At 42.4% G+C, this 26753-nt stretch overlaps 2 protein-coding genes across 4 annotated transcripts in view; one reads left to right on the forward strand and one right to left on the reverse strand.

The window, feature by feature from the left end:
- FAM3C (FAM3 metabolism regulating signaling molecule C) overlaps positions 1–2250 on the forward strand; it is a 29987-nt gene extending 27737 nt beyond the window's left edge. For all 3 annotated transcript variants that reach the window (XM_065658320.1, XM_065658319.1, XM_065658318.1), the window contains 2 exons: positions 766–892; positions 1928–2250. In XM_065658320.1, the coding sequence (XP_065514392.1) occupies positions 766–892; positions 1928–2017 (217 nt within the window). In that variant the 3' untranslated portion in view covers positions 2018–2250. The remainder of the gene's footprint in view (positions 1–765; positions 893–1927) is intronic.
- A 12599-nt stretch (positions 2251–14849) lies between these two features.
- On the reverse strand, positions 14850–26047 carry WNT16 (Wnt family member 16). Its single transcript, XM_065656095.1, has 4 exons — positions 25959–26047; positions 25616–25866; positions 23336–23622; positions 14850–15314 (listed from the first exon to the last, which is right to left on the reverse strand). The coding sequence occupies exons 1-4, from the start codon at positions 26045–26047 to the stop codon at positions 14850–14852; spliced, it is 1092 nt and encodes a 363-aa protein (XP_065512167.1).
- Between the last annotated feature and the right edge of the window lie 706 nt (positions 26048–26753).

Here is a 26753-nt window from a genome sequence, read left to right on the forward strand (position 1 = left end):
TGAAGAATCAACGTGTTTAAAAGATTAAATATATATATATACATACACACATATATATGTTGCCCTAATGCTTTAGAAACTTAGAGCTTGAGTTCTGAAATAACCTCTGAAGTACTTAATCATTTTCATAATTTTTGCTAAAGTGAGTCATATAACTATATCAGGCAAATACAGTAATTGAAAGGAAGGAATAAAGAGCTGTTATTTGGAGGTTTTGGAATGATGACTTATTATCCTACAGATTTGTTTTCCCTTCCATACTAAAATTATTCTACTTGGACCTACAGGTACTGAACCGTGCTGTGGGGCAGCATTCTGAATGAATTGACCCAAGCAGACAAAAACTTCTTTCATATTTTTAGGTCGTTCTTCTAACGTAAAATAGCTTTTACTTTATCTAGACTTCGGTTTGAACCTGCAAACAATGTTTACTTTAAAGACTGACTTTTTTAGTTGCTTGGAGAATTCCTAACGTGACTTGAGATGTGTGTGTGTAAATCCTCCCAGGAGAGGGTTCTTGGCTTTTGTTGGTGTACGGACAGGTTTGTATGCTGGTTCCTTGAGATGATAATATTAAAGAGTAGAGCTCATTAGACCAGGTGATTTCAGAACTAGTCTTATCTGATTTTGAAAGACAGATCTTGCCCAATATTGACTGACTTAAACTATATATAATCAGATTAAAGCTTAATGGTCTGTTGAAACAATGAAAGCTCTAAGGATGTGTCTTTTATTCACGTACTGAACTTTTCTGTTTTATTTCAGGCTTAACGAAGAAGCACGGAAACTGATCGCTGACCTAGGAAGCACATCTATTACGAACCTTGGCTTTAGAGACAACTGGGTCTTCTGCGGTGGAAAAGGAATTAAGACTAAAAGTCCATTTGAACAGGTCTGTGATTCTGTAACTTACTGGAATTTAACAGCTTACGTTAATAAAGGCATAGCGTGGTTTATAAATATCATGTGTTTGTTCAAGACGGGTATCTATTGCAGTAGTGACACACAGTGTTATTTTCCAATTTATTCTTTGACTAGCCTCCTTTTAATTGTACAAAAAAGATTGGTTTGTGATTCACAAATAAGAAAAAAATCTTGTGGGGTATATCTTAGTATCCCAATAACTAGATTACTTATCTTTTTAATGAATCCAGTTAAACTGAAGGCTTAAAAACTTACTGCCTAACTCTTGTGTGTTAGTTGCACTAACAATACTAGACTTCTGACAGATAAGTGGTAGTTACGGTGGTGGTGTTCCCAGCTGTTTGCTTTGCTCTTCTGGCAAAAATTATTGCTGCCATAGCAAAATCTGTGAAATCGAATATGTTCCCATACTTTAGCTGTTAAAATTCAACATGTGTTATTGTTGCCTTTAATTACCATAGAGGTAGCTTTGTACTAGGAGAGCAAGGAAGGTGTATGTGTGTGTGTTCTCTTTTGCCAGCTTTGCGAGGAAGTGGAAACTAGTGCAGGAGCAGTGGCAAACTCTTAGAGGCAGTGATGTCTTACCTGACTGCAGAAAAAAACTTGATCATTCAACATTATTTAATGTTCTTAAAATTCTCACTATTCATTTTCAGTGCCTTGTAAATTTAGTATCCTTCTTTGTTTCCACAGTGGTTCATGTTTTAATGCAGTTGGTCATCTTCTTGCTTGTCTCTCTTCCTAAATAAACATCCACGATAAACTTTTAAAATGTTTTCCCAGTATGGCTTAACTACTTAGCGTACACTTGTCTGAGCAAGTTACAGTAAGTGGTGAATACTGAGAGGTAGTTATATTTGATAGAAAGCACAAGAGGCTAATAGTGATGTCTTCTCTTTGTTGCCTGAAAATAAGTAAATAGAATGTCTTTTAAAGCTGTGAGTTAAAGCAACAGGATAAAAGTGACTTACATTAACGGTAAATTGATGTTTTCTGTTTATAGCACATAAAGAACAACAAGGACACAAACAAGTATGAAGGCTGGCCGGAAGTTGTTGAGATGGAAGGCTGTATCCCTCAGAAGCAAGACTAAATTACAACAAAAGCAAAGGAGAAAGAATATGGAAGAAAATGCACTTTCTGCTATTATTAGAGAGAGGGCTATGGAGGAGACTGTACTGTAAATAATATTTTTAAAGCATGCAACCATCTTGTCGGTGTGTGCATGAGCACTGACATTTTGAATATTGGGATTATTTATTGCTAACACACATAGAAATCCTTTTTGTAAATATGTCCAAAATAAAAGAAACATCCAATCATTTCTATGCAGGTTTCTTTAAAAGCACAGTATTTAGTTTGCCTGTGGTAAATAATATCTTGTCAACTGGCTAATAAATTGCATATGTGGATAATAAACAGATCCTGACAAATGTTTTACTGTTCTCTTAACAGTGTAAAGTTGCTGTGAGTATGTAACCATTGTGGAATATTGTAGATTTTAGTGATAAGTTAATAAAGAGCTTTATTTTTTTTTTATCCTCTGCCTTTTTAATGGCAGCATCACTTTTTATTAAAGCTATTTGGTTATTCTAATACCAAGTGCTCCAAAAATGTATTTCATTGTCCCCCATCAAAACTGAATAATCAGCAAAGGAAGAATACATGACAGTGTAACACAGATATGCCATGAGAAGCACAATATAAATTATTTTTATTAGGGGAAGAACAAAAGTAAATATATAAATAGTGTGCATGATATTTAAAAGCGGCATGGAAGGATTTGTACTTAACTTGAAAAAAATGTTTACTTTGTAGAAGAGACTTGGCATGGTAAGCAGCTGTACTGTGACTGACTTGTTCAGTTTTTATTGCAATTTTTGTACTGCTGCTTAGCCGTTGATTGTGCCTGTGGCTGTTCAGCTATAGAGGCAAGACGCACAGTGAATGTGCATAATGGCATAGCTTCCTCTTTTAGTTCTAGCAGCAGGAATAAATTTCCCACCCCAGAGAGCCTGTTGGAAAGCAGGCTGCCTTCTGGGGAGAGTTGTCCCAGGACACATGACTGTGCAGCTTTACAACCTGTGTTACATCCAGTGTGAGCTGAGGCAATTTGTTCCTGCAGGGAGATGTTAGAGGAAGCGTTGTGTCTTGGGTTATGTGATGTGTGACATTTAAACTTAACTGGCAATGTTTCCTTCATAGTTTTTTCTTAATGGAAGACAATGGACCAAGTTGAAGTGGCCTTATTTTTTAGCTCGTATCAGAGCTGTCAGAACACATTGCTTTCTTTGGAAACTTCTGTTTCTTTTAAGTAGGGCCAGCTTGAACTTCTGCTGAAACTAAGTTAGTAAGAAGGAACTGATGGTGGTGGTATTCACAAAATAGTGGCTGACACAGAACTGGGTATAGTCTCTTGGAGCTTTTTGTCAGGAGTTCTGGTATAATCTTCAAAAACTTCTAGCTCCTACTGCTGGGCAAAAGCCACAAAGGATTTTTCAGGAACCCACAGTGTGAGGTGAACACAGTGATGCTCTAAATGCTATTATCGTTGTCTTCGGAGACAAATTTAACTCTGTGCACTAAAACTTTCAAGCAATATTGGGAATTACTTTGTAAGTCAGATAACCTGTGATACCGGAGTAAGACTGGATTCTGAGTTGTTCTGTATGTTTAACTAGCTTGTTAAATAATGTGGTTTTCCCTCAAGTTTAATGTAGAACAGCAATAAATGCACCTTATACAGTGAAACTGCTCTTGTCAAATCTTTCTAATTTTCTTATGTAGGCAAACATGTAAAAATAATGAATATTTTTTCATCAAAGCAGCCCCCTCTGTTTTCTATCAATTGGAAAAAAAACCCCTTCTATTTCATAACGTTAGACTATTGTGGAAAACTAATTGTGTAAGTCATGGAATTTTTTGTGGAAATACTGTTTTGTTGGTGTATATGCCAGTATTGGTTATGCTGCTGTCTAGAATAACACCAGAATAATTTTGAAGCTACTTGGCAAGGGCTTAAGAGAAAAAAAATTGTCTGCATTAATAGTTTCCCTGGACTACTCTTGTCTTCATTCTTTTGGTTTTGAATGTCGAGGAATATTTCATTTTTCATCAAATTAAAAAGTTCAAGTTTCCTCTACAAAACTAAGTAGGAAATAAGACTAAAGGCAGACCTCTTTTAGCCCTTCTGTCTTTCCAATTTTTTTACTTTTTTCCAGCAATCTGAATTAAGTAAATATATTGTCACTCTTTTAACCCCTTAAAGTTGTATCTGCCACAAACCACTTAAATAATGGATTATAAAGCATTAAAGGATTACTTTTGTAACTACTTTACTTTGTAACTACTTTAATTTGATTCTTGTTATTTTGATGGAAATCTTCCTCATGCCCTCTAACCTGTATACTCACGGCTTTATCGTATCATATTTAATAAGAATCTTTTCAAATATATAAAACTTGTACTGGAGTGGCCACCCAAATGGGGTCTCCTTGCTCTTGTCCATCATGCTGGTCTGTTGACTTGCCATGATCTAGTCATGGTTAGTTACAGTATCCTCCTGTTGAGGTAAACTTTCTGATGCTTACTTTTGAGAAGTGAGACTTTCTGGTATTCTGTGTGCATTTCCTTTCAGTTACCAAGCACAAAGATGACTTTTCTGGCCTCCCTGATCTCTCCCACAGCTGGGGGTAGGTTGCGAAGATGAAGACTTGGTGTACAGGTGGCTTTGTGCAAAAGTACCTGTACGTGACAAAGCTCTAGGATGTATATTGTCCTACATGAGATGATGGGAACATTAGTGGCATCTTGCACACTTGTTGAAAACAGAGCAGTGAGGGAAGGAAAGAGAAAGATTGTGGGGGATATCTACCTCAAAAATGCAGCTGTGAGAAGAGGGGAGGAGGACACAAGGAGGTTGTAACTTCATTTACCCTGAGGAGCCACCAGCTTGGGTCCAAGCCACCTGAAGACTTCATTGTAAACTGCAGCTCTCCGTTGCTGTGCTGGTGTTGCTTTATGTGGACAACAGGAGCCTTAAGAAAGAAGCCAAAGGGGAGCTCTGCCTTGACATGCCCTCTGCATCTTTACTAGTGTCTCATGGTTGAACTTTTTTTCTCCCCCCTCCTTTTTTGTTGTTGTTGTTTGTTTAGTGTTTTGTTTTTTTTTTTTTTTCCTGTGGAAACATCAGAGGCTTTTACAGCTTTAGTTTCCTGAGTGCTCATTCGGAAAAAGCTTCCCTTTGTTTGGCATGTTTCACTCTCCAGATGTCTTAGTTCCCTCAAACATTGACATGACGACTAAGTGCTTGCTGTGCATTTAATGTCCCCCAAACTTTTTGAATTTTCTGCAGCCTGAGTGGTTTTCAAGAATGAACGTATTAATAAAATAGAGGCTGGGTGGATAACTCCAGGAGGTTAAATAAAATACTAATATTGCCACTGTAAGTGTTGACTGACCCGTGTAAGGGTGGGAAGTGCTGTAGTCCCTGCCTAAACTGACTTGGGTCATGGCTAAGGTGGATGCCAAGCAAGGGACTCTTTATTGATGAAATCCTCTGCAGTTTTACATCTGTAAGGCCATACCCTAGCCTCAATACAAGGCACTTGGCTAAGAAAATTGAAAAAGAAACCTGGAAGGCTGGATGGGAACTTCGAGGTCAAAGCAGGAAGGTGCAAGAACGGCTCTCGGCCTGCTCGGTGGTACCACGAGGTGTCAGTGGCTTCTGGTGCTATACTAGAGGTAAGAGGGACACTGGTTCTGGCCCTCTGAGCACTGTGCCAAAAGGATGCAAACACCTGGGCTCGGCCACCTCCTGCTGCTGCATCCCTGGAGGTGAAAAAATGAAGAATGTTTTGTTGCATTTCTGATTACCTTAATATGAGCTTAAAATGACTTTTGGTTCCTCCCCACTGCTGTTGTGTTGTCCCTTTCAGCTTTACAAACAAGATATAATGCATCCTTCACAGAGTCAGGTGATAACTGGTTCCTCAGATGTCTCTTCCTATTCTTAACTATCCATCTAGATAGTCTGTGTCATGTACCATCCAAATCATCTTTGCTGAAAAGTAATTACTACTTCTTTGCAAGTTAAAAATTGGTGACTCTCCTATTCAATGTCTTTTACAGTCTTTCTGGCCCTATCTATTCCTTTCTAGAACATGCAACCCAGTTCCTTTAATCTTGCATTTATCCTTTTAAAATTGTTTTAATCGATAAATCTGTAATCACCCATTCCCTCAAAAAGGTCTGTTGTTTTCTGAGGGTGTTGCCCATAGCAGGATATGTTATAACCTCACTGACATGAAAAAGGCACACCCAGCTGAGGAGGAATTATATCTCCTATTTGAGCTTGACGGATGGTGCTGGGAGTGCTGTCTTCTGTGGAACGTAGCCTGCAAATGTTTTTTTCCAGTCCTCTCTGACTAATTATCTTCCTTGGCCTTGAATATTTCAGTACTGTTTTTATCAGTACAGCCTCATGTTCCCAGATTTTGGCAGCTGAATCATCCTTCCTGTCGGAAAACTTGGTGGATGTCTTGATCTGTGTCTTCTATATCTAAACCCTCAGAGATGTCTCAAAGGCACCTAACACACAAGGTAGATAACGATACCTTGTGTTAAGTTTTGTTGTATGTTAGTAAATAAAGTTAATATTGTCTATTTGTTAACCTTGGAAGTATGTAGAAATGAAAAATTTCTTTCAGAGCTTTATATATGCAGAGGGTTAGGGATTGGTATAGAGCACTCTAATAGTCCAGCCACATTATGTATTGTGTAAAATGCACTGAAGTCACTCTGTCCTCTATGGGAAATTTCTGATCCCTGGAGGCAGCCCAGAGCAGCTGGTTAATTCTGTTCCTCTTGCTGATCTTGCACTGCAATGCAGGAGTTTTAGACTCCTTTCTTATCATTCCAGTTATGGGGCAGTCAGCCAATGGAAAAAAAAAAAAAAAAAGAAACAAAATAAACCACAACATGACAACATTGAACCCAACTAACATTTCAAGGTTATTTAAGTGGTCAAAATTGGTTTATCCCAAATATGGTCTCAGCAGAGAGTATGATACTGTTCTGTCTTGCCTTAGTGCTGTTTAGTTCTGAGCGACCCAAAGCAAGGAGAGCTTTTTAAAGTGGTTACTTGCAGTAGTAGTGCCAGAAAATCATTGATGCCTGCCCTGCAGCATCAACCTTTCTTACTGTACATGGCTTGCTTGTTTCCCTGAGAGGACTCCTATGTTAGCACATTGTGTGGGATCGTGAAACTTCTGCAGGAGGTGGTTGTTAGCATTGGATAATTCCAGAGTTTGGTTCTATATAAACCTCTTGCATAGAAATCACTAGAATGGGTTTATTTCACTAGCTGCTTCATTTCCAGAACACCTGTCAAATACTTTCCATTTGTGCTGCGTGGATTTTAGTTTCGTTGGTTTGTTTTATGTTAAAAACCTGGAGTTTTCAATGTACATGAAGTGTAAAACTATAGTTGGACAATGTTCTGACGTGGGCAGCACAGTCGGCTCAAGGAGTTGACTACACCTGGTCACCTCCTTCAGTTCTTACTGCCATGTCCTTGCTTCAGTTTGCTGCTCCAAACTGAGCCAAACCTCTTGTTTGTGGAGCATTTCTGTAAACCATGTCTCTAAACCGATGAGCTCTGCAACCTGGCAGGTAAATCCAGCCTGCCTGAGGCTACAGGCCAAAGCTCCAAAATCAGCAAATGTAACACTTAACTCAGTTCTCTAAATGTCACACAACTTCTGGTTTTTCTCCGATTGATGTAATGAGCAATGACCAGCCAGAACAGTGTTTTAAAAACCCAAATAGCACATCTTAAACTGGAGTTGGATACTTTCTTGCTGTTGTGTTCCTCTGCACATTGATTCTCTTAATGATACATAGATCATCTAAAAACTCAGTATGTTTAATGTCAAAATATTATTTAGCACATACTGAGGCACAGTAGAGTGTCAGATTAAGTTCCTAGATTATGGGGCAGATTGGTCCATGCAAGAGAAAGGGACATTGTTTCAGTTGTCAGCTGGTTTTGTGCTACTGACATGAGGCACAATGTACCTGTCAACACAGAGGGTAAATCATCATCCACATAAATAATCCTGCAATCTGGTTTTAACCCCTAGTATAGTGTCAAGCTTTTTCTCTAGAAAAATTCTTATGAAATTTGTTTCACTCTCCTTCACAATCAAATACAGATTTTCAGGTCTTTGGGGAAAATTATAACACAAGTCTTACTCAATCAGAAGTTTAAGCATTTTAATTGAGGCATCCTGATACACACTTAAGTTGATATTAAAAATAATAACGTAAAAATGTTGGTAAGCTGATGATTCTTGAAGAAAAACGTTCAGCTCACTTAATGTTACACTGTATAGTCATAAACACAGTGAGGCTGAGAGGAAAACGAAACGGCCAAACCCTGAGATCAGCTCTGATCTTTTAGCCTGTGACAAGCTGTGCTTGTGCTTGCAGGCTCACGTTCAGCAGAAGGTTTCACAAGGTCTGTGGCACTGCCCTGTAATAAATCTGCATCTTCCTCCAGTTCCGTTAGTGCATCTAAACTCCATGTGTGTGTCTGCCTTCACTCTCCTAAAGCCTTTATTTGTTACATCTCTTTGCTGTGCAAATTAAGTGACAGGTCCCCTCCATGGAAGACCCATCCATTTACAGTCAGCCCCGGCATCCAAATTCCAGCCTCTGACAGAGGGATCAGCAGTCAGTGTTATCTGCTGGCTGGGAAATGAATTGCAGACTCTTGTTCCTATCTGCCACCACAGCCCCAGCCCTGCAGAGCTGACACAGTGGCCAGAGACAATTAATTCTCGTTTAATTCTCTGCTGAATAAACCATTAGCTATTTAACAGAACTACCTGTGAAATTACACAGCTGTCGATTCAGTGTAACAGCAGACTCTGGGACAGGCATGGGTATTCTAGCATTAATTGTCTGCAGCATTCATTTAATGTGTTATTCACAGACACCACTCTCTTCAGGATGAATTTATCATCTGTGTGTGGGGAAAAAAAAAAAAAAAAGTGTATTTGACTTCCAGAAATACAAACCACAGGAGGTTTAGGAAATGCAATTTTAGCCAACTGGTTTAGTCTTTACCTGCCCTTGAAAGCCTGTACTGGGCTCTGGAGCAGGACTTGCCCAGTAGTCACAACTCGGATGGTTACTGTACAGTCCTAAATGGCAAACCATGATTTTTAAAATACACAGGCTGAGAAACAAATGCAGTGACCTCATAGCTAAAGCACTATGTTGACAATAAGGAGACCTGCCTACTATTCTTTTTTTTTTTTTTTTTTTAAACCTAGGTCTGCCACTGTTTTTACAAGTGACTTTGAGCAAAGTTGTTCCTCTTAGTTACCCATTTATAGTCAGAATACTACCACTACTACCCTCCTTAGTGATGCTCATTGGACTTACAGGTGTGAAGCCTCATTTCTCGGTTACGTAGTGTTAGCTATTGTCTGCCTGTGCCGATTCATTGACAGCGAAAATTGTGTGTGCAGAATGCTAAAAATTGCTATTGCAAACCCTTGTCTGAAATGAAAGATATGAAGTTATGGTACCACATTCATTGTTACTGCCACTACTGGATCTGGACACTCCAGGTAACCTTGCAAGACAGATGGGAATATGGTCAGGAAAGGATTCAAAATTAGCATTTTTGGCAGGTTATCTAGAACAAATAATAACATTTATTCCATTCTGATCCTCCCCGATATTCCACCCTGTGTGAAATCTACAATACATTACAGGGCTCAGACCAACAGTGCCTTGTTTGGCATGATGTCTGCCGCAGTGGGATGATCCTTGTACATGTTTTTAACAAACTTCAGCCAGTAGAGTGAGTTGCTGCCTGTTCAGCACTTTACATGACCTAGCCTTGTCAGTTTTGATCTATGAGGAACTGCCCTAAAGTCAAATTTGCTATCTTGTGAAACCTCATCCTTCAATGAAATCCAGCATCTCAGCTCTGCCAGAAACCTCAGCTAAAGTGCATTTCCTCAGAATGACCAGTGCTAATTGTTGCTGTTTACTTCACATGTACCTTTCACATACTTGTCATTCACTGAAAAGTGCTGCCCAGCACAGAGAGATTTTGACAGCAATGGAAACAATCTCCATTTGTCACACATCTTTGACAAGGGGTCTCCAATGGGCAAGGACAAGACCATGTTCTTCACTTACCAGCACACACAGGCTGGAAAGTCGACTGACCAGCTGTGTTCCTGCAGTAACTCCTCTGCCTAAGTCAGCACTTCAGTCAACAACACAACTTTGCTCTTAAAATATGCACTCAGTGCACAAGAATTTCTGGTTTCAAAACAGGGTATATAATTTTCACTTTCAGAAGAGGTTACGATCATCCTTTCTTCAAAAAGCAAACTTGTGGCATTTTTCATAGGTTTGCTACTTTTCACAAACTGCTGCTCCATGCATAAAAGGGCAATGTGAGGGGACAGGACTGAGATAAAACCTTTCCCTCACTCAAACTGTGAATTTCTTTCCGGTTTTTTTTTTTTTTTCCTAATCCCTCTTGCTCAGATAAGCACACACATAGCTACTTTGAACCAGAAAGGATATGTTATTGCAAAGCTACACAAGGTGATGTTTTCAAAGTCAACAACCTTGATGTTCCAGCCCCAGCACTGGGAAAAAAAATCCCACCATATTAAAGTGAGTGGCTGAAATACATCCTGGTGCCATATGCCCCCAAAAGTAGCTGAACCACACATGTCATGTGTAGGCTCCTCTTTGAAAGCTAGGGAGACATGCTGTCTTACAGATGGTTCTCCCGCTCCCTCTCACTCAAGGAGAGCTTTTCCAGAGTGTGGAAGGGCTAAAGGCAGTTTTGTGGAATAATTACTGCAATGAATGTCAACTAATTCTTTAGCCCTGATGCTACTACAAAACAATATTCATATCCTGATCCCATCCAGAACTGCTTTTACAGATGCTGCCCATCCAGAACGAGTTCTATGGATGTAACTTATAGATACATTACAATGGCGCTTAACCTAAACAGCAGTTTCAGCTGTGAGAGGCAGAGGGGCTCATGCTCCAGCTTCCACGACACCCTCAGCCCCACTTCTGCTCCCCACTCCCAGCCCCCAACGCTGGTGCAGCGGGGGAGCGACCACGGCCCCTCGGACCACACACACTTGCTCTCATCAGTGCTCTGCCCTCGGGACGCAAAGGGTGACACCATCTCCCATGGAATAGCTCTCTTTGGCTTCTCAGGAGCAAGATGAGTTCTACCACTGCCAGTGAAGCTTCAAACCCCTGGTGCCTTGTTTGTTCAGCACTTTAGCTCTCATAAACCTTGTGTGTTGCCACCTCTCTTCGTTGCCTTTTGCCAGGCTTTGAAAAAATACACTTTCCCCCCCATAAACTAGAAAAAAAAAATATTAACAACATTTAAGAACAAAAAGATTTTTTTTGGAACTAGATGACCTCTCAAATATACCGCAGCCTCACCTCCTGGCTACCCAAGCAGGCAGGAGACACCCCGACTGCACCGGCTGCACCATGACTGCCCATGTCTCAGTTCAACGCTGACAGGAGTGTCCTTCCTTCTGAAACCCACAGAAACAGCCTACTGAGATTTTGCTCCTGGGCAGATCTCTGAAGCTCACTTTAGGCCCAGGACTCCGGGACCATTTTTTCCCCTTTTTCTACACAACCAGAAGTTAAAGTGTACGGAGAAGTGCATTGGTGATTTTCTGTACTTTACAGATCAGGTGCGGAAGAACCTTTGGGTCCAATAAAATCTAAGGTAGTTTTGAGACACAGATCAGGGTTGCTTCAAGATAAGATCTTGGTCACCACACTGAACTCCCAGTGGCTGGTTCCTGCTGGAGCCCTGTACGACAAAACGGTGGTGACCTCAACACTGAATTAATTGGAGGCACCACCAGAAGCAGCCTCACTTGGGGCACTAAGGTGCTCACCTCTGCCAGCAGCTTGACTGAGAGCAGATTCAGAGAGAGGTGGTGTCTATAACACCATCACATCATCAGTGACCAGGAGTATGTCCCATCCATGCTGCCAATAGGTGCCGTGGCATGGCCTGTGGAGCCTGTGGGTTTATTTCCACTGCTAGAAGATGGGAACTCACAACCCTGTCTTCAGGGTCTTCCACCAGGATGTGTCCTCCCTATCCAAGTTTTCACCAGGAGGGTATTGAATCCTCCTGTGACAGCGACTGGCACGCTGAGCACCCTTCCCATAGATAGCAGATTTTATCGCCTCAGGATAATTATCTGGCCAATGGAGAAAAACTGGCCAAATGTGGAGGGAAGGTTCAAAAACAGCCAGCAGATAAAGGACTTCTTGGTTGCTGAACTGATGTTCAGGCAGTGAAGTACCACAACACAGAAGATTTTATTAGCATCTTCCTGACCTACACATCCAATAAAGAGTGACAGAGAATCTAGTCACCATCTTTCGTTGGAAAATAATTGACAACTAGGAAATTAATTTCTCAAAGTAACTTTGAAAGCCTCAGTCAAACTGTCTAAACTTATTTCTTTTTAAAAACTGAGTGTTAGTGTGGAACAAGTTAAGGGATTGCAAACTTTTGCAAGTCCCCTTGATGTCAGCAGGATTCTATGCCTACCACTGCAGCCAAGATCTCACTGTTTGTAAAATGGATTTAAAAGAATAAAAAAAAGTATACAGAATATTAATTAACTGTTCATTTAGAAAATCATAGTGTTTCTCATCAGTGTGTATTAACTGCAATGGTTATAACCACCCTGATGGTAATAAAATGAACATTTATGTAATTCTCTGACTAATTTCCCCCTGCACATGGAAATAAAAATCAATTAAAGGCTACTACAATAGTAACGAATACCTAACCAACAAATGTCAAAGGCTGTAATCTCATCACATTAGTTTTGGAGACCTTTTACATAACTTGCATAATTTAAATATTTACAAAATATAAACTTTCTTGTCTTATCAAAAATAGGTCTTTGCACATTTAAACAACAGAAATTCTTTCACATGATGCTTTTTAAGCTAGGCATTAAATCATTGCATAAAAATAAACAACCTTTCACAGATGTAAACTAAAATTGAGCCAACATATGGAGGGGGAGAAAATGTTATCAATAACAGTTTAAATATTTTAGTGGTGTGAGCCAATCCATAAACTACATTGTGCATCGAACTTACTTAGGATGCAAACTAATGAAAAGTTCTAGCTGCTGCTTCTATAAGAGAAAGCAATGTTTTAAAAAATCTTTCACTTTATGGCAGATTTCTTTGGGCTGAATCTCATATGGTTAATTGTGAAAGTGATGGTGAACCACCAGCTAGGTGGTTGAACATGGCAGGTTATTACATACAGTCCAACAGCTGGGTGACGACCAGCTGACTTGCAAATTGTGTGTTCAGATACTGAGGAAATGCCTGCAAACGATTTTATTTCCTTCAAATACTAAATTGTATTTCTGTCCCTACTCAGACGTGTCCTTTGTGCGTTTGAAAGACAACCTGTAAAAAATCCCAAGGTATATATGGTGGACAGCAGGATGACCATGAGCCAGCATTGTGCCCTTGTGGCCAAGAAGGCCAATGGCATCCTGGGGTGTATTAGAAGGAGGGTGGTTAGTAGGTCGAGAGAGGTTCTCCTTCCCCTCTACTCTGCCCTGGTGAGACCTCATCTGGAATATTGTGTCCAGTTCTGGGCCCCTCAGTTCAAGAAGGACAGGGAACTGCTGGAGAGAGTCCAGCGCAGGGCCACAAAGATGATTAAGGGAGTGGAGCATCTCCCTTATGAGGAAAGGCTGAGGGAGCTGGGTCTCTTTAGCTTAGAGGAGACTGAGGGGTGACCTCATTGATGTTTATAAATATATAAAAGGTGGGTGTTACGAGGATGGAGCCAGGCTCTTCTCAGTGACAACCAATGATAGGACAAGGGGTAATGGGTTCAAGCTGGAACACAAGAGGTTCCACTTAAATTTGAGAAGAAACTTCTTCTCAGTGAGGGTGACGGAACACTGGAACAGGCTGCCCAGGGAGGTTGTGGATTCTCCTTCTCTGGAGACATTCAAAACCCGCCTGGACGCCTTCCTGTGTAACCTCACCTAGGTGTTCCTGCTCTGGCAGGGGGATTGGACTGGATGATCTTTTGAGGTCCCTTCCAATCCCTAACATTCTGTGATTCTGTGATTTGGTACATTGTTCATGTTCATCAAGCGCTGCTCCAGCTCCCCTACTCTGGACACAGCTCGCTCCACACCAATGGACCCTCCTCTTCCTCCCAGGCAGTGCCCGGCTCTCTGCAGTCACGCTTGGTTCTCAGTACCAGACACTTTTCTGCATACTATACAGAAGGCAACTCTCCAAAGGGTTGCAAAGCAAATTCTTCATGGTCAACAGCAGAAAATTTCCCCATCTTTGTTTTCTTTTTCCCTAAAGTTTGTAGAAACGAACAACCTAGTGGATTCATCTAGTCCCAGTTTTAGAAATACAGACATAAGGAACATATCTAACGTGTCTTACACGCCCTCTTAACTCTTCAGCCTATGGCTAACAAGATCTTGAGTTTCTCCATTGTACCTACCGACCACAAGGATCTTCACAATGTTGTGGCTATTAAAGACTTGGAAGTTTAGTGTCTGTCCCTGCTCACAGAGTTATTTGTCCAAATGCGTCATCAGGAGTCCTTTTTTGTTGTTTTAGCTGTCCCTGCTTGCAGGCCACTGTTCACTCAGTTGCTCTTTCATACGCCAAATGTTTGAACTACCCGTTTTTCAGCAATACCTATTCCCCTGAGGCTGATCCCCCTGCAATCCCACATGATCAGAGCAATTGCTGCCTGGGCTGCCGCTGCGTGTACCAAACAGCGCGGGACGGTTTGGGCTTGTTTTCTGTACTTCATCTTATTTGCAGGTGTGTACGTCGGTCATGGTCTCACACCTCCGGCAGCGCACATAGCAGCACCAGACGAACTTGCATTCACACCTTTCCACGTGCCGGACAACGTGGGTATTGTACCCGCGCCCACAGCAGAGGAGGTTGCAGCCATCGGGTCCCTCCGAGGTGCGGTTACATTCCCTTCCCTGAGTCCCAGGGATGCCCAATTTTTGGTCTTCGACACAGTAATTTGGTGATTTGTTCACATACAGCAGGTCCTCTTTCCTGATTGGTATTTTTCGCTGGCTTTTCTCTTTCCTGCGTAGCTTTTTTTTCAGTCTGTCTGATATCTGTATGCTGTTTTCATACTTATCCTTTAAAAAACGGCCAATTTTGTCAAAGGACGACATTGTTTTCCAACAGGTTTTCACAGCACAGGACCCAGAAACACCGTGACAACGGCAATCCACTGACATCAGCTTCGCTACAGCCTGAAAGCAAAGGGAGAATGACATTTGGATGTGGTCTTTCATTCATTGGGAATACTGCCTGGCATCTTTAAATATTTAATATTACAGCTGTCATCGTCATTTCAGTGATGGGGAAGCCTGAATAAAGGACGATACATCTTATGAATCAGGTTTCCAACTACAGATCTCCACTGTGGGAAGCCTGATCTTCAGAAGTGCTCTGCATTTGCACTTTGCAATGGCAATATCAAATCACAATAACGAAAGCTTATATTTCTGGTTGGGTTTTCATGCCAGAGGATCCTAAATACCTGAGTCGACACACCCTGTGTCACTCCTCTGCTGGGATGCAAACAGCCCTCATGGGGAACAGCAGGAGGGGAAGCAGGGACAGGGCAGGTAACAGCCCCATTCCTCCATTGGAAGGTATTTACTGGGCAGGTCTATGCTGTCTTTTAAGCCTGCCTTGCAGCTCCCATCAAGATCACTAAACATTGACAACACAGTCCGTAACTACGGCCACAGCAATGGCTGGAGGTGACAGTGTCTGTGTGAGCAGTGTGGCTCAGCATCCGAAGCAGCGCATGGTCTGGAGGTGCCTCAGGGCAGACCCGTGTTGGAAGAGCAGGACAATGCCCACGTCTCTGAGCTGCAGGTAAAGGCCATCAAAGGAGCCACTACGGTTCAGCAGAGGTATCTGTCTTCAACTCAGGTGTTCTGGAGTAAACCTCAGGTGTTTCCCACTTAGAGGATCAAACCTTATTCTTGTACTTTTGGCATATTAGTACTATCATGGGTTTCTAGTGTTTCCAGTTGCATAGTGGTCATATCTAACAAAATTTGATAGTTTTATTCACATCGCTTTTATAATTTTAAATGTTTTAGCAAAATTTCCACATTTATTATCAGCATACCTTTAGGTGGGTTAATTTCCACACCCACACAGATGCAAACACTGGGCTGACCAGAAACTGTCTGACCAATAATGGGAATCTACAGCCTGTGATAAGCTTTTGCAACACTCAGGATTTTTGGCTCAATTTATATGAGACCAAGCCTCAAAAAACTGGAATCTGTAAACAAGCAGTAACTTTCTTTATCTAGGACTGCAACTCAAACAGTCAGCAGAGCAGGCAATCAATGTAATATTTTTGTCTGGAATATCTAATAGTCATAGTATAAAAATCACACAATTAGCCTTGCGACACATCTCGCATTGTATTATAGTTTTGAAAACTGCACAGGAAAAAACATCACATGCACAGATATGGCAAAAGTATCATAATTTTTGTTTTGTTCTGTTTTACCTTTCTATAAATGCATCCTCTGGAGCCATCTTGTAGATTCATACAAGCCATTGTTTAATGGTGTGGAAAGTCCATGCTACCATCTTGCACCTTACTAAACTTTTGCCCCATATTTATTTTCCACAATAAAGGCAATTGGGAAATGTAACAGAATGAGTGATTTTTAAATAAACTCATAGTAAGTTTCTCTCGGCGCTTCTCAGGCAGCAAGGCCAATAAGGATTCAAATTATTCTGCTGTGGAGGAGCCACTATTTCCCACAAAATGGGGAAGAAAAACATCCCCCCCATCTTCAGGATGTTTATTAAATTTCACCGTAAACCTTCACTTACTCTACAATGCTTATAAATATGAACTGCTGCCAACCTATGTCTTTCTCAAACCGTCTTAGAGAAATACAAAGCAAAACAAAAACCAGAAGACAAATCTACATAACGCCCTCCTCTGATTTTCTGTGAGAAAGTAGCTTCATTTGTGCCTGTTCCTAAGCCCCAATTCTGCAGTGAGACCAGAGTTCTGAAATTCTACCGAGCCCTACTGACCCTATGCATGACCAGAAATAAACTCAAGTCCCAGACTCCTTATTTGTAGTTCAGGCTGCACAAATGTCATCCTTAAGGTTTCAGAGCTAGTCAAGGCATGGAGCGGATAAAATGAGATGTTTCTACCCTGTGTGTTAAGATGGGAATTTTCACCATTGCAAATGCAGTCACTAAAGTTTGGGACGAGTCCAACATGGTTAAATCCATTGAGTTCAGTGGGAGTTGAGGCCTCCTGGCACGTTCCACCCCAAAGATATTGACACAAGCCTGAGCTGGTATTTGCATATAACTCTACAAACATTATTAAAAATACATGACTGAAGTGTTTGCTTGGAGTCACATCTTTGGTGAATGAACAGGACCTGTTTGTTGGTAGAGGTCAGTATGGAAGTCAACAAGCAAGGCATTCAAAGAACCATTAGCAAGAAAGAGCAGGTGTGTGCCCTGACCTAGAACAGCCATTAGTCTTTCAAATTAAACCTGGTGAAGGGATGCACCAATACAGGAGATATTTCTAGGTGCTGTGGATTGTGCTTGGGATTGGAGATTTTTTCCCCAATCTGGAAGAAATAAGAATATAGCAACAATCAGATTCTCACCCCAGTGTACACACAGATTCTTTCAGTGGCAAATCAACTGGCAGTAATTCCGGTAGATACTTATCTTCTCTCCTTCACAGGCCAGTTTATGTTTAATAGACAGACGTGACCTTTTGTTTGTATCTCCAGAATCTATCAATAAGGAAATCACCGAGTAGTCAGAATATGCATTATCAAGACATAACAGTGATTGAGGGAGATGAGAATTTGAGATCCACAGACAGAAAGTCTTTGTTAGGATACAGATACCCTAAGAAAATCTCATAGTAAAGAGAAACAAGGTATTGAAAGATAAATTTTACACACGGTTTACAAACAAAGGAGATTAAATAGTATTTTCTAATTTCTAATGTCTAGTTATTTGTATCAAGGCAAGTAACTAGAATCTCAAAGTAGTCTGAAATCACATTGTGCTGTAAGATTTATGAGGTTATAGAAGCAACCCTTGCTTTCACTGCAGTATGACAGGGTACTAATTAGAGAAGAAACAACAGGTGAAAATATGCAATTTGTCTTGGGGAAAGAAGTATGCTTCCAAGTCTGCTAGAACCAGGCATAGTAAAACCTGCATGAGGCAGAAGGATCCAGAAATTGCCTGGGGAAGCACTGGACATGTCTGCTAGGTGCGAAGGGTGAGCTATTTCCATGTGGGTGAGTAGCCCAGCAGATGACACTCAGATTCTTTCTCTGAGGATAAATTAATGTAAACTAAAGGGAGACAGAGTTTCTAAACAGAGAAACCTGATGTTGGAGTCTCAAGCTGACAACAAAATATAAAAATGCAGCATATATTAGCAGCGTATGGAAGATCAGATCAATGGAAGAACTACAAATGTGGTTGAGTGTGGAAGCACTGAGCAACATCCACAGCAGTTACAAACATTTGTGGTTTTATTCTGTGTTGCTCGGGATTCTCACATGAAGCTCTGATATGATCTGTGTACACAATTTTTGGTGTCATCACGGTCTTGCATGACCTCGGGCTATTGCTTCCCAGCTGCTAAGATGGACAAGTTTTCTGGCTGGACTCTAAGATATTTCAGGTTGCCTGTACTGCCAGCACTGGGAGCTGACATCTTGCTTTGGCTTATCGCAGAACGTGTTGCTGGATTTCAGGCTGCCATGTGAACTCCAACAAAGTCCCAAAGCCAAACATATGGTGAAATACAGACTTCAAATCTTCTCTTGCTGCTTTCTTGCAAGCAAACCTAAGACAGTGCCTAGAGAGCCAACACAGCTTTCTGGTGGGATGTGCCTGCAACATGCACCTGTGTCTCAGCAGCGCACAGTTACTGGGATTCAGAGAATTACTGGGAGCATGACTTCCAGACTGACTCCACAAGCAGTGCTCAGTTTCACACCTTTACATTCATGTGGTGAATCTTCCCAGTTATTCATAAAATTCGGTGACAGGATTGTCCCTAAAGAGCAAAATTTCATAGAGAACTTTAGAGGAGCTTTATTAGTCTCAGAAACACAGTGGTTAGATGTGTCCTTCTGTGGAGACTGAGACAAGTTTTCAGTTTTCTTAGGCTGGTCATGAAACAGTAATGTCTGTTTGCTTGTGAGAAATGATCTGTGTGGAACTGAGCCGGGTCCACGAGTGTTGGGTTCAGCCGCCAGCCAACCTGAGCAGTTCCTCTTGCCCCTATTGCTACTCACTGACCTCAGCCCTGCTGGTACTAGCACAGTAAGAGTGCAGGGTCAAGTGATGAACTGGATACAGTGCTGAACACTGATCTGTGTTAAAAATTAACCCTCCGAAAATATAATTTTAAAACTGATTTTCTCTCACTGGTTTAAAGAAATTAACAGAGGGACTGGGGTGGAGTGGAAAAGTGTGGCTAGAACAGGCAGATGGGCAGAAAGCGGAGGTTTGTCTGCAGCAAAGGAGAGTGTCAGTGGAATTGCAGTTTATATACCCCTTAATGCCAATTAATGCTTAATAACTCCAAGCTAAGCTCTGTGCTTGCAGGCACTGTTCTCAGCTGTGATACAGGGGCTGCCAGTACTTGTTTTGCCATGGGAATCACTGCGGGCAATCAAATAGCCTAATTTAAGCCATCAGTAGAACTGACAGGACTATTCATGAAGACAAGCACGCGTCCTAATGGAGGCATAGCACTTAAGAACAGTCACAGACTGTTGGTGGGTCTGTTACCAGTTCACAAATCTCATTAAAAATAAACTCTCTGATGAGCCAAGCTATTTCAATGTGACAACACAAGTTCTGCAGATCAAATAGAGTCCCACAAGTGAAAAACTGAGCAGAAATTCTTCCATCAGTAAAAAAATACTAATACAATACTACTCAAACCATAGTGCCTGACTCCCCTCATTTTTTATGTAAGGAGCTGAGGTGCCCAGCTCACATAGGCACATCTAAGTACACTGAACATTTAAATGCTGAAAGATGATGAGCATTTATCTTGTGTCAGAATAAGGAATGAAATCTGGATCTTCTGAGGTTCAGGTTAGTATCCTAAACAGCGAACAACTCAGTCAAAGGATGCTTACTGTTTTGAAATTGATATATCTTGGATTTAACTATGAGATGTAGAAATGTAAAATAGCATTTTGTATGTAAATGGGAAAGGAACAAGAGAATTCTGCACATACCAGTTCCATTAGTAACTCCAAACAAGTATTCACCCTCGAAGACTGTTCTTACAAGGCACAGAACCAGGAACATGATATTATTTACTACAAAAGGCCATAAGGTATCAAAATATATTGCAAAACATTGTTCTTGTAAGTCCCAAAACATGAAAGTCAACATTTTCCAACATCTCCTAGTTAAAGATTTTGAAACTACAAAAATCCAGAGTTCTGCTAAACTTTACTTCAGTTAATGTCACTGCTAGAAATCTCAAGCACCAGCAATAAACATTCTCTTTCACTCTGGACAGCGGACAAAATATTTGCTTTATCCTACAGTTTGCCATTAAGTTACAAAATATTTATGCATGGAAGCTGACTAAATACTCTGCATATTTTCTTCCAAGATAAGGGACAGCAAATACACCATTGATACAAAATCGGTGAAATAAGGATCTCCCAGCCTTTCAGGATTCCAGTGGATTAAAACCAAACCAAAACAACAACGCAGTAAAGTGTCTTGCAAAAGGAATGAGCACATGTGTTGTGTGCACCAAATGCCCCTGTGACAACATACTTTGAGGGCCTTGTTGGAGAGCTCAGTATTGTGAAAAGCCTGAAATCCCGAAAGGTCTTCAAGACCTAATGGATCCTGTTGGGCCAGATTTTACCGCATTCCCAGAGACTGATATCCTAGTCTAAAACTCTGCTTTCATTAAGTTATGTGTACTAAGAAGTACCACTCATAACGAATAGTAATAGAAGATACTGCAGCTGCATGACATTAAAGATGTGGATTCAGAATCAACCATTAATATATTTTCATGAACATAACGTGTTTTCAAACAGTGAGCTAAAGCTACAAGGAGCTGGAGGATGTAGTTAAGCACGTCTTCACTTTCCATGAATAGTATTTTTGACAGGATCCAAATTATCTCTGGCTGAATGCACTCTTCTCTTTTGCCAGTCAGGCCTATCCCCATGACATTGGCAGTCCAGTTCTCTGTGTGACCGCTGTAGATGAGATCAGGGAACTAATCCAAATTTAAAGAAATCAGCTCCAAAAGAAAAGTTTCTCTTCTAGGCTGTGTGTGTGTGTGTGTGTCTGTGTTGCGTGTGTGTTTTTTTCAAGCTGAACGGTTCCTTGGTACAGTTCACAGAGCAAGACCCCAGGCAGTTGTGCTGGCACACGGTCAGCAACAAATGATGAGCACAAGGATGGTGCTGGAAGACCATAAGCGAACACTGTCACTGAAGTCAAAATGACAGCAAACTACTGCTGCCGCTAACATAAAGCTAGAGGCAGAAAAGAGAACAGGGTATCAAAGAGAAGACCTGTGTTGCTGCCACCTGAAGAGAGAAATCACAGCTCTCTCTTTCAAGTTCCTCTGGGGCCTTGCAATTTTCCTACACTCTCATCCTAATCCAAGGAAATGGCACTGTCTGATGAAAAACATGAGTATTAAATTTTTTTTTTAAATCATATATGTACTGTATATTAAAAAATCATTAAATTAAGAGAGAGAATTTTCTGGAGATTGTTATCTCCTCCCTTAACTATCTCTCCCTACAAACATGATAAATGACACTTTGGCCTTTCCCTAAGAAAATAACCACTTAATCTCCTGTTCCTCTTATTAACATCCCCTACTGTACAATACCAACCACATTTCCTTGGAGATGATCTAGCTGCCTGGCACCTAATTAAACTCACTGTAACTGTTTTCAGCATCTGCTTAGTTTTAAAGTTTTCTTCTGTCACTCCAGTCCTGAAAAGGGTCTATGTCTCTGAAAGATTTTCTGGCTTTCCAACTATATAACTTAATTCAATACAATATATTACCTTGTAAACTGTAAAAATAGGTTTAATTCAAAATAGGTTGCAATGGTACCACTAGGGCTCTTGTCATAAAATGGCTTACTATGGCTATTCCTGATAGGAAAGTTGTTTTCAGTAAAACCCACTGATGCTGTTTCTGGCTACAGGAAATTACCACGTTACAAGAGAGTCCGGCAAGTGTGATCAATATGTGCAGACAAAACCAGAGGTTCTCCATCTCTTTTCTTCAGTTACAGCTGTGTCACTGAGCAGAGCAGATTTAAAGACTTACAGGACCAGAGAGAACCATTAAACACCTATGAAGTTAAAAACTCCAAAGTAAAGGAGAGAAACTAATTTTAAAGCAAGAACCAGAATCCAAGTCTCCATCATTCCAGATGTAAGCCCCAAGCGCTAGATTACGGACTCACGTCTCCCCGTGTTGGCCATTTCTACTCCTATTTATCATCCTCAGCAGAACAGGACAGGAGGACCCAATGTCACAAACCCACATACAATTTCCTCTGCAACCATGGGTTTGAAATCCCCAGGGCTGAAGAAGAGCTATCCGAAGCCAGGCTCACCTCGCTTATCTGGTGAGTGCCCTAACCACTGGGTTACTTTAAAACAGAAGTGCCATTTCCATCCCATCTTTTGAAAGAAAAGTTAACATTCAATTTCCTCTCTGAACAGTTTTGGATTTCTGCTCTTGGATGTGGACCCCAGGCTACGGATGGATAATGATGCCTCATGTCCTGTCTGTCTGCTCATTCAGTATTAGAGAGAATTAAAAATGCAGGTCATGATAATAACAGAATATAACAGATAACAAGTGAAAAAACTGCTAACATATTATTCCGATAACAAGACTATTTCAAGTTTTCTACAGAATATCAAATATCTATCAGATATCAAATATCTATTAGAGATTACTCTGGTTAGCTCTCCAGATCTACTTCTTATTTTGTGGATTTTATTTTGATTGTGGAGTTTAGTTATTAAATTACAAACAGCTCTGATTCTGAGTTTGTACATGTTTGCTTTGGCGGTGTTAGTGCATTTCTTGCCATTGGCCCCACCTGTACCTGCAGACAAGGACAGGCCTTGTTTGGTTGATGTCATTTTGACAATGAAGGCGAACAAGCAATTGCTCCCATTTCCTAATGGTGATACGTACCTGTCTCCCAGCCTCGTTGTTGTGCAGGTTCATCGCCACCAGCCCGCTCCCACTCTTGCCCGTTACGTTCTTAATGGGCACATCCAGGAACTTTCTGCTGAAGGCAATTCCGTAGTGGATATCGTCGGAGCAGCCGCCCCAGTGCCAGCCCTCGCTGGCCGAGCCCCCGTGCTGCAGGTTCGTGTCGCAGGAGCACTCGGTCACGTTTCCTGCGCTGCACGATCGCGTCACCGAGTGCACGAGGCCCGCTGATGTCACTGCGTATATGAACGCCGTCTCCTTCGTGCCTACAAAAGCACGGCACAAATATGTTACTTCATAACTCCCTCTGATCACCTTCCCAGCAGAGCTGTAGGAAGCGATTTTATAAGCCAAGACTATTATTAAAAGGGAACGGTTACAAGTGTAAAGTCATCACAACTTGGTCTGTAGTGTTAAATTGTTCAAAGCAGTGGATATTCACATCCAAAAAAGACTTCAGGGCCTTTTCATATGACCATGTTATTAATGGTGCTGTTTCTGGCTGCTTGTACCTTGTGATTTTTGGTAAGTCCTTCCTAAATCTGGTTGGAAACTTTATTTGCCACAGAAACTTCCAAGCTAATTAAGTTTTACTAATTAAAAAAAAAATCAAACCCCAAACAGACCACATCTCAAACCCCTTAATCTCCACTCTGCTTTTCACTATTCATATTGATTTGAAGAAGAAAAGGTTAGTTCAGATCTCAGAGGAGGAACTTGAAGCTGTCACGATTCTGGGTTACTTTGGTATAGGGCCAGAACTTACCTCACGCTAAATTTAGCAAACATTGAGGTTGTTCTAATTCACAAAGGTTGCAAACAGCCACAAGAACCTTAACACAGGCAGAAATCAGGATGGCACAAGAATATTTAGGCCATGTGCTTTTCCTAGAATAAGTTGGCCATGGGAAAGTAAGCAGTATAAAAGGGCTTTAACCGTTGTACTATATCTCTTAAGAGTCCTGGAGGGACCTGCCCAGCCCTTTTAAGCCAGTTCCATTCTCTGAGACTTCTGGCATAATATGGCACAGATCTTTAAACCACGTTAAGCAAGTTAAACTCTCTAAGCAAACTGAAAATCAATGCCTGGCCATTAATTGCACATAAAAGTTCACTGTGCTAATTTTTACTGTTGGAAAAACAAGTTGTTATTTCCAGTCTCCCAAGTTTATGCTCATGGGCAGGAAAGTTCCTGTTTGTTTCGCCTGTTTGTATTAGTCTGTGGTGCTGGTACCATCATAAAATGCTTCCACAGGACATACTAGTGAAGCTTCATGGGTTAGCAGTGCCACTCATTTATGGGTCTCCAGGAACAGTCCTTCCCATTGAACAGAAGGAGTAACATATGATATATATGGTTACATATAGTAGGGTAAACTGCCTCCTGTTTTTTGTTTGTTTGTTTATTTTTTTTCCTTGTTGGAATATGCATCACTTTTTTTGGCTGATCTTACGTTTTCATGGTTAATGTTTGGGGTTTTTTTCACTGTTGTATTGTAGTATAAAATGAAGATTGCACAAATGCAAAATGAAGTACCACAATATGTAAGTTCACACCAATGAGTATGCCAAAATCATTGAGCAGTGCTCAAAATAACTTGCAGGTTCAAGACCTTTGGTACAGCTATTTGATACAAACAAACTCTCCCTATTTCAGGATAAATTTCAGCAATTCCATTATTGGTTCACGGAACGAAAGTAGTTTTGGTCTTGCTGTGTTCAGTAATACTGCCTAATTGAGCGTATATGATACACTTTAAAGCACTTCACATCGTATATGGTGCTGTAAGCAGATTTTTACTTGCAATCAAGTGACCTTTTCGAAATGCTGTGTGTCATTACCCCACTCATTTAGTAATTATGACATAAGGGGATAGACCCAGCATCAGTATAAAAATAACAACGTTTCAACACAGTTGAGTACATCTAGTTAAAGGCACTGTCATCCACGGACGTGTTAAGCAAAAAATTGCAATAAGCAACAATAATTTTGGAAAGACAATGCCAGGTTTTGTCTGCTCGGTGCATTTCGCGTACCTGTGTCAGCCTCCCGGGGCGGATGCGGTAACCGCCCGCCACGACGGCGCTCCGCTGCCCGGCCCAGCCGGCGGGACGGCCGGTCCCGCCGCCCGCCCCGTCGGAGCCCCGACCCCCGCCGCCCGCCCCGCGGGACCCCTCCGGAGCCAGAGAGCCCCGCTCCCCTCCCTGCCCCGGCGGGAGCACCTGTGGGCCGGCGGCCCCGCCGGGACGGACACTCACCGCTGCTCAGCTGGTGCCCGAAGGTGGCGTCGGGGACGGCGGGTCCGCGGCGGGCTGCGGGCGGCGGGCGGCAGTCCCAGCGCTCGTGTCGGAACTGGCTGCGGCACTCCTGGAGGCCCAGCCGCGCTCCCTCCCGGATGGCGGGCACCAGCTCCGGCTTCTGCTTGCACAGGTCCTGTTGCCGGCGGCTCAGCGGTGGGCTGGCGCAGCCCGGCTTCTCCGGCCCGCCGGCGGCGGCGATGCCCAGCCACCTGCAGAAGCAGCGCTCCGGTCAGCGCCGGGCCCCGGCGGACACGAGGGGACGGGCGCCGCGCAGCCCTCCCTCCCGCGCCCGGCTACTCACATCCAGGTGCCGCAGGCGGCGGGGCGGCAGAGGGCGAGCAGCAGCGCTGCCCGCAACAGGCGCGGTCCGAGGGGGACCCCGCGCCCCATGGCCGCCGCATCGAGCCCCGCCGCACCGCCTTTGCCCGCCGCCCGGCCCCCCGGCCAGCAGGGACCAAGGGAGACGGTTGTCAGTGGTGTCCCCCTACTCGGCTCTCTCCTCCTCGTGGGGCAGGGGACAGCTGGCAGGGGCAGCCAGGGCCGTCGTAGAGCCGTCCCGAAGAGGACGGACTGGCAGGGAGGGCGGCAGGAGGAGAAGCATTGGGAGCGCTCGATTCCCTTCAAGGTGAGAAAGTTGGGTTTGATGTTTTCCCCGGCTCTGCCTCTCCCGGCCGCGCATTGGCCGCCCGGGGGCCGGGGCGGGCCGGGGCGGGGCGCGGCGGGAGCGCGGGGGCTCCGCGCTGCTCCGTGTGCCGGGACCGGGGCGAGTGCAGCTGCCCGCCAGACCCGCGGGGATGCTGCCCCTTTCCTCTGCGATGGGAAGCGCTGAGAGCGGCTGCGAGGGGTGTTAGAGGGGCCCGAGGACTGCAAGAGGAGGAACCTGTAGGTCTGCAGTGACTGCATCCACAGAAGAAGGCACAAAATACCGATGTTACTAAACCATAACATTCCCCATACATTTCATCCGAATTTCCTAATGCTTTAGCAGTATTAACTAACCGGCTCTAAAGTCAGCATAAGTGTTCATTAGGACAGAATTTGTCCACTCCTTTTAACTTCAGTGAGACACAGTTATCAACTTCTACCTTAGTAATTG

This window comes from Caloenas nicobarica, chromosome 1, assembly GCF_036013445.1.
Source record: "Caloenas nicobarica isolate bCalNic1 chromosome 1, bCalNic1.hap1, whole genome shotgun sequence".
NCBI lineage: Eukaryota > Metazoa > Chordata > Aves > Columbiformes > Columbidae > Caloenas > Caloenas nicobarica.

What these genes read in the sequence shown, in the direction of transcription:
- WNT16 (XM_065656095.1), bottom strand. Translation starts at nt 26,047, where the DNA reads ATGGGGCGCGGGGTCCCCCTCGGACCGCGCCTGTTGCGGGCAGCGCTG. An exon ending in GCCGCCTGCGGCACCTGGAT is followed by an intron (nt 25,867 to 25,958) that starts GTGAGTAGCCGG and finishes CTGCTTCTGCAG; the next exon opens with GTGGCTGGGCATCGCCGCCG. An exon ending in ACAACGAGGCTGGGAGACAG is followed by an intron (nt 15,315 to 23,335) that starts GTACGTATCACC and finishes CTTTGCTTTCAG; the next exon opens with GCTGTAGCGAAGCTGATGTC.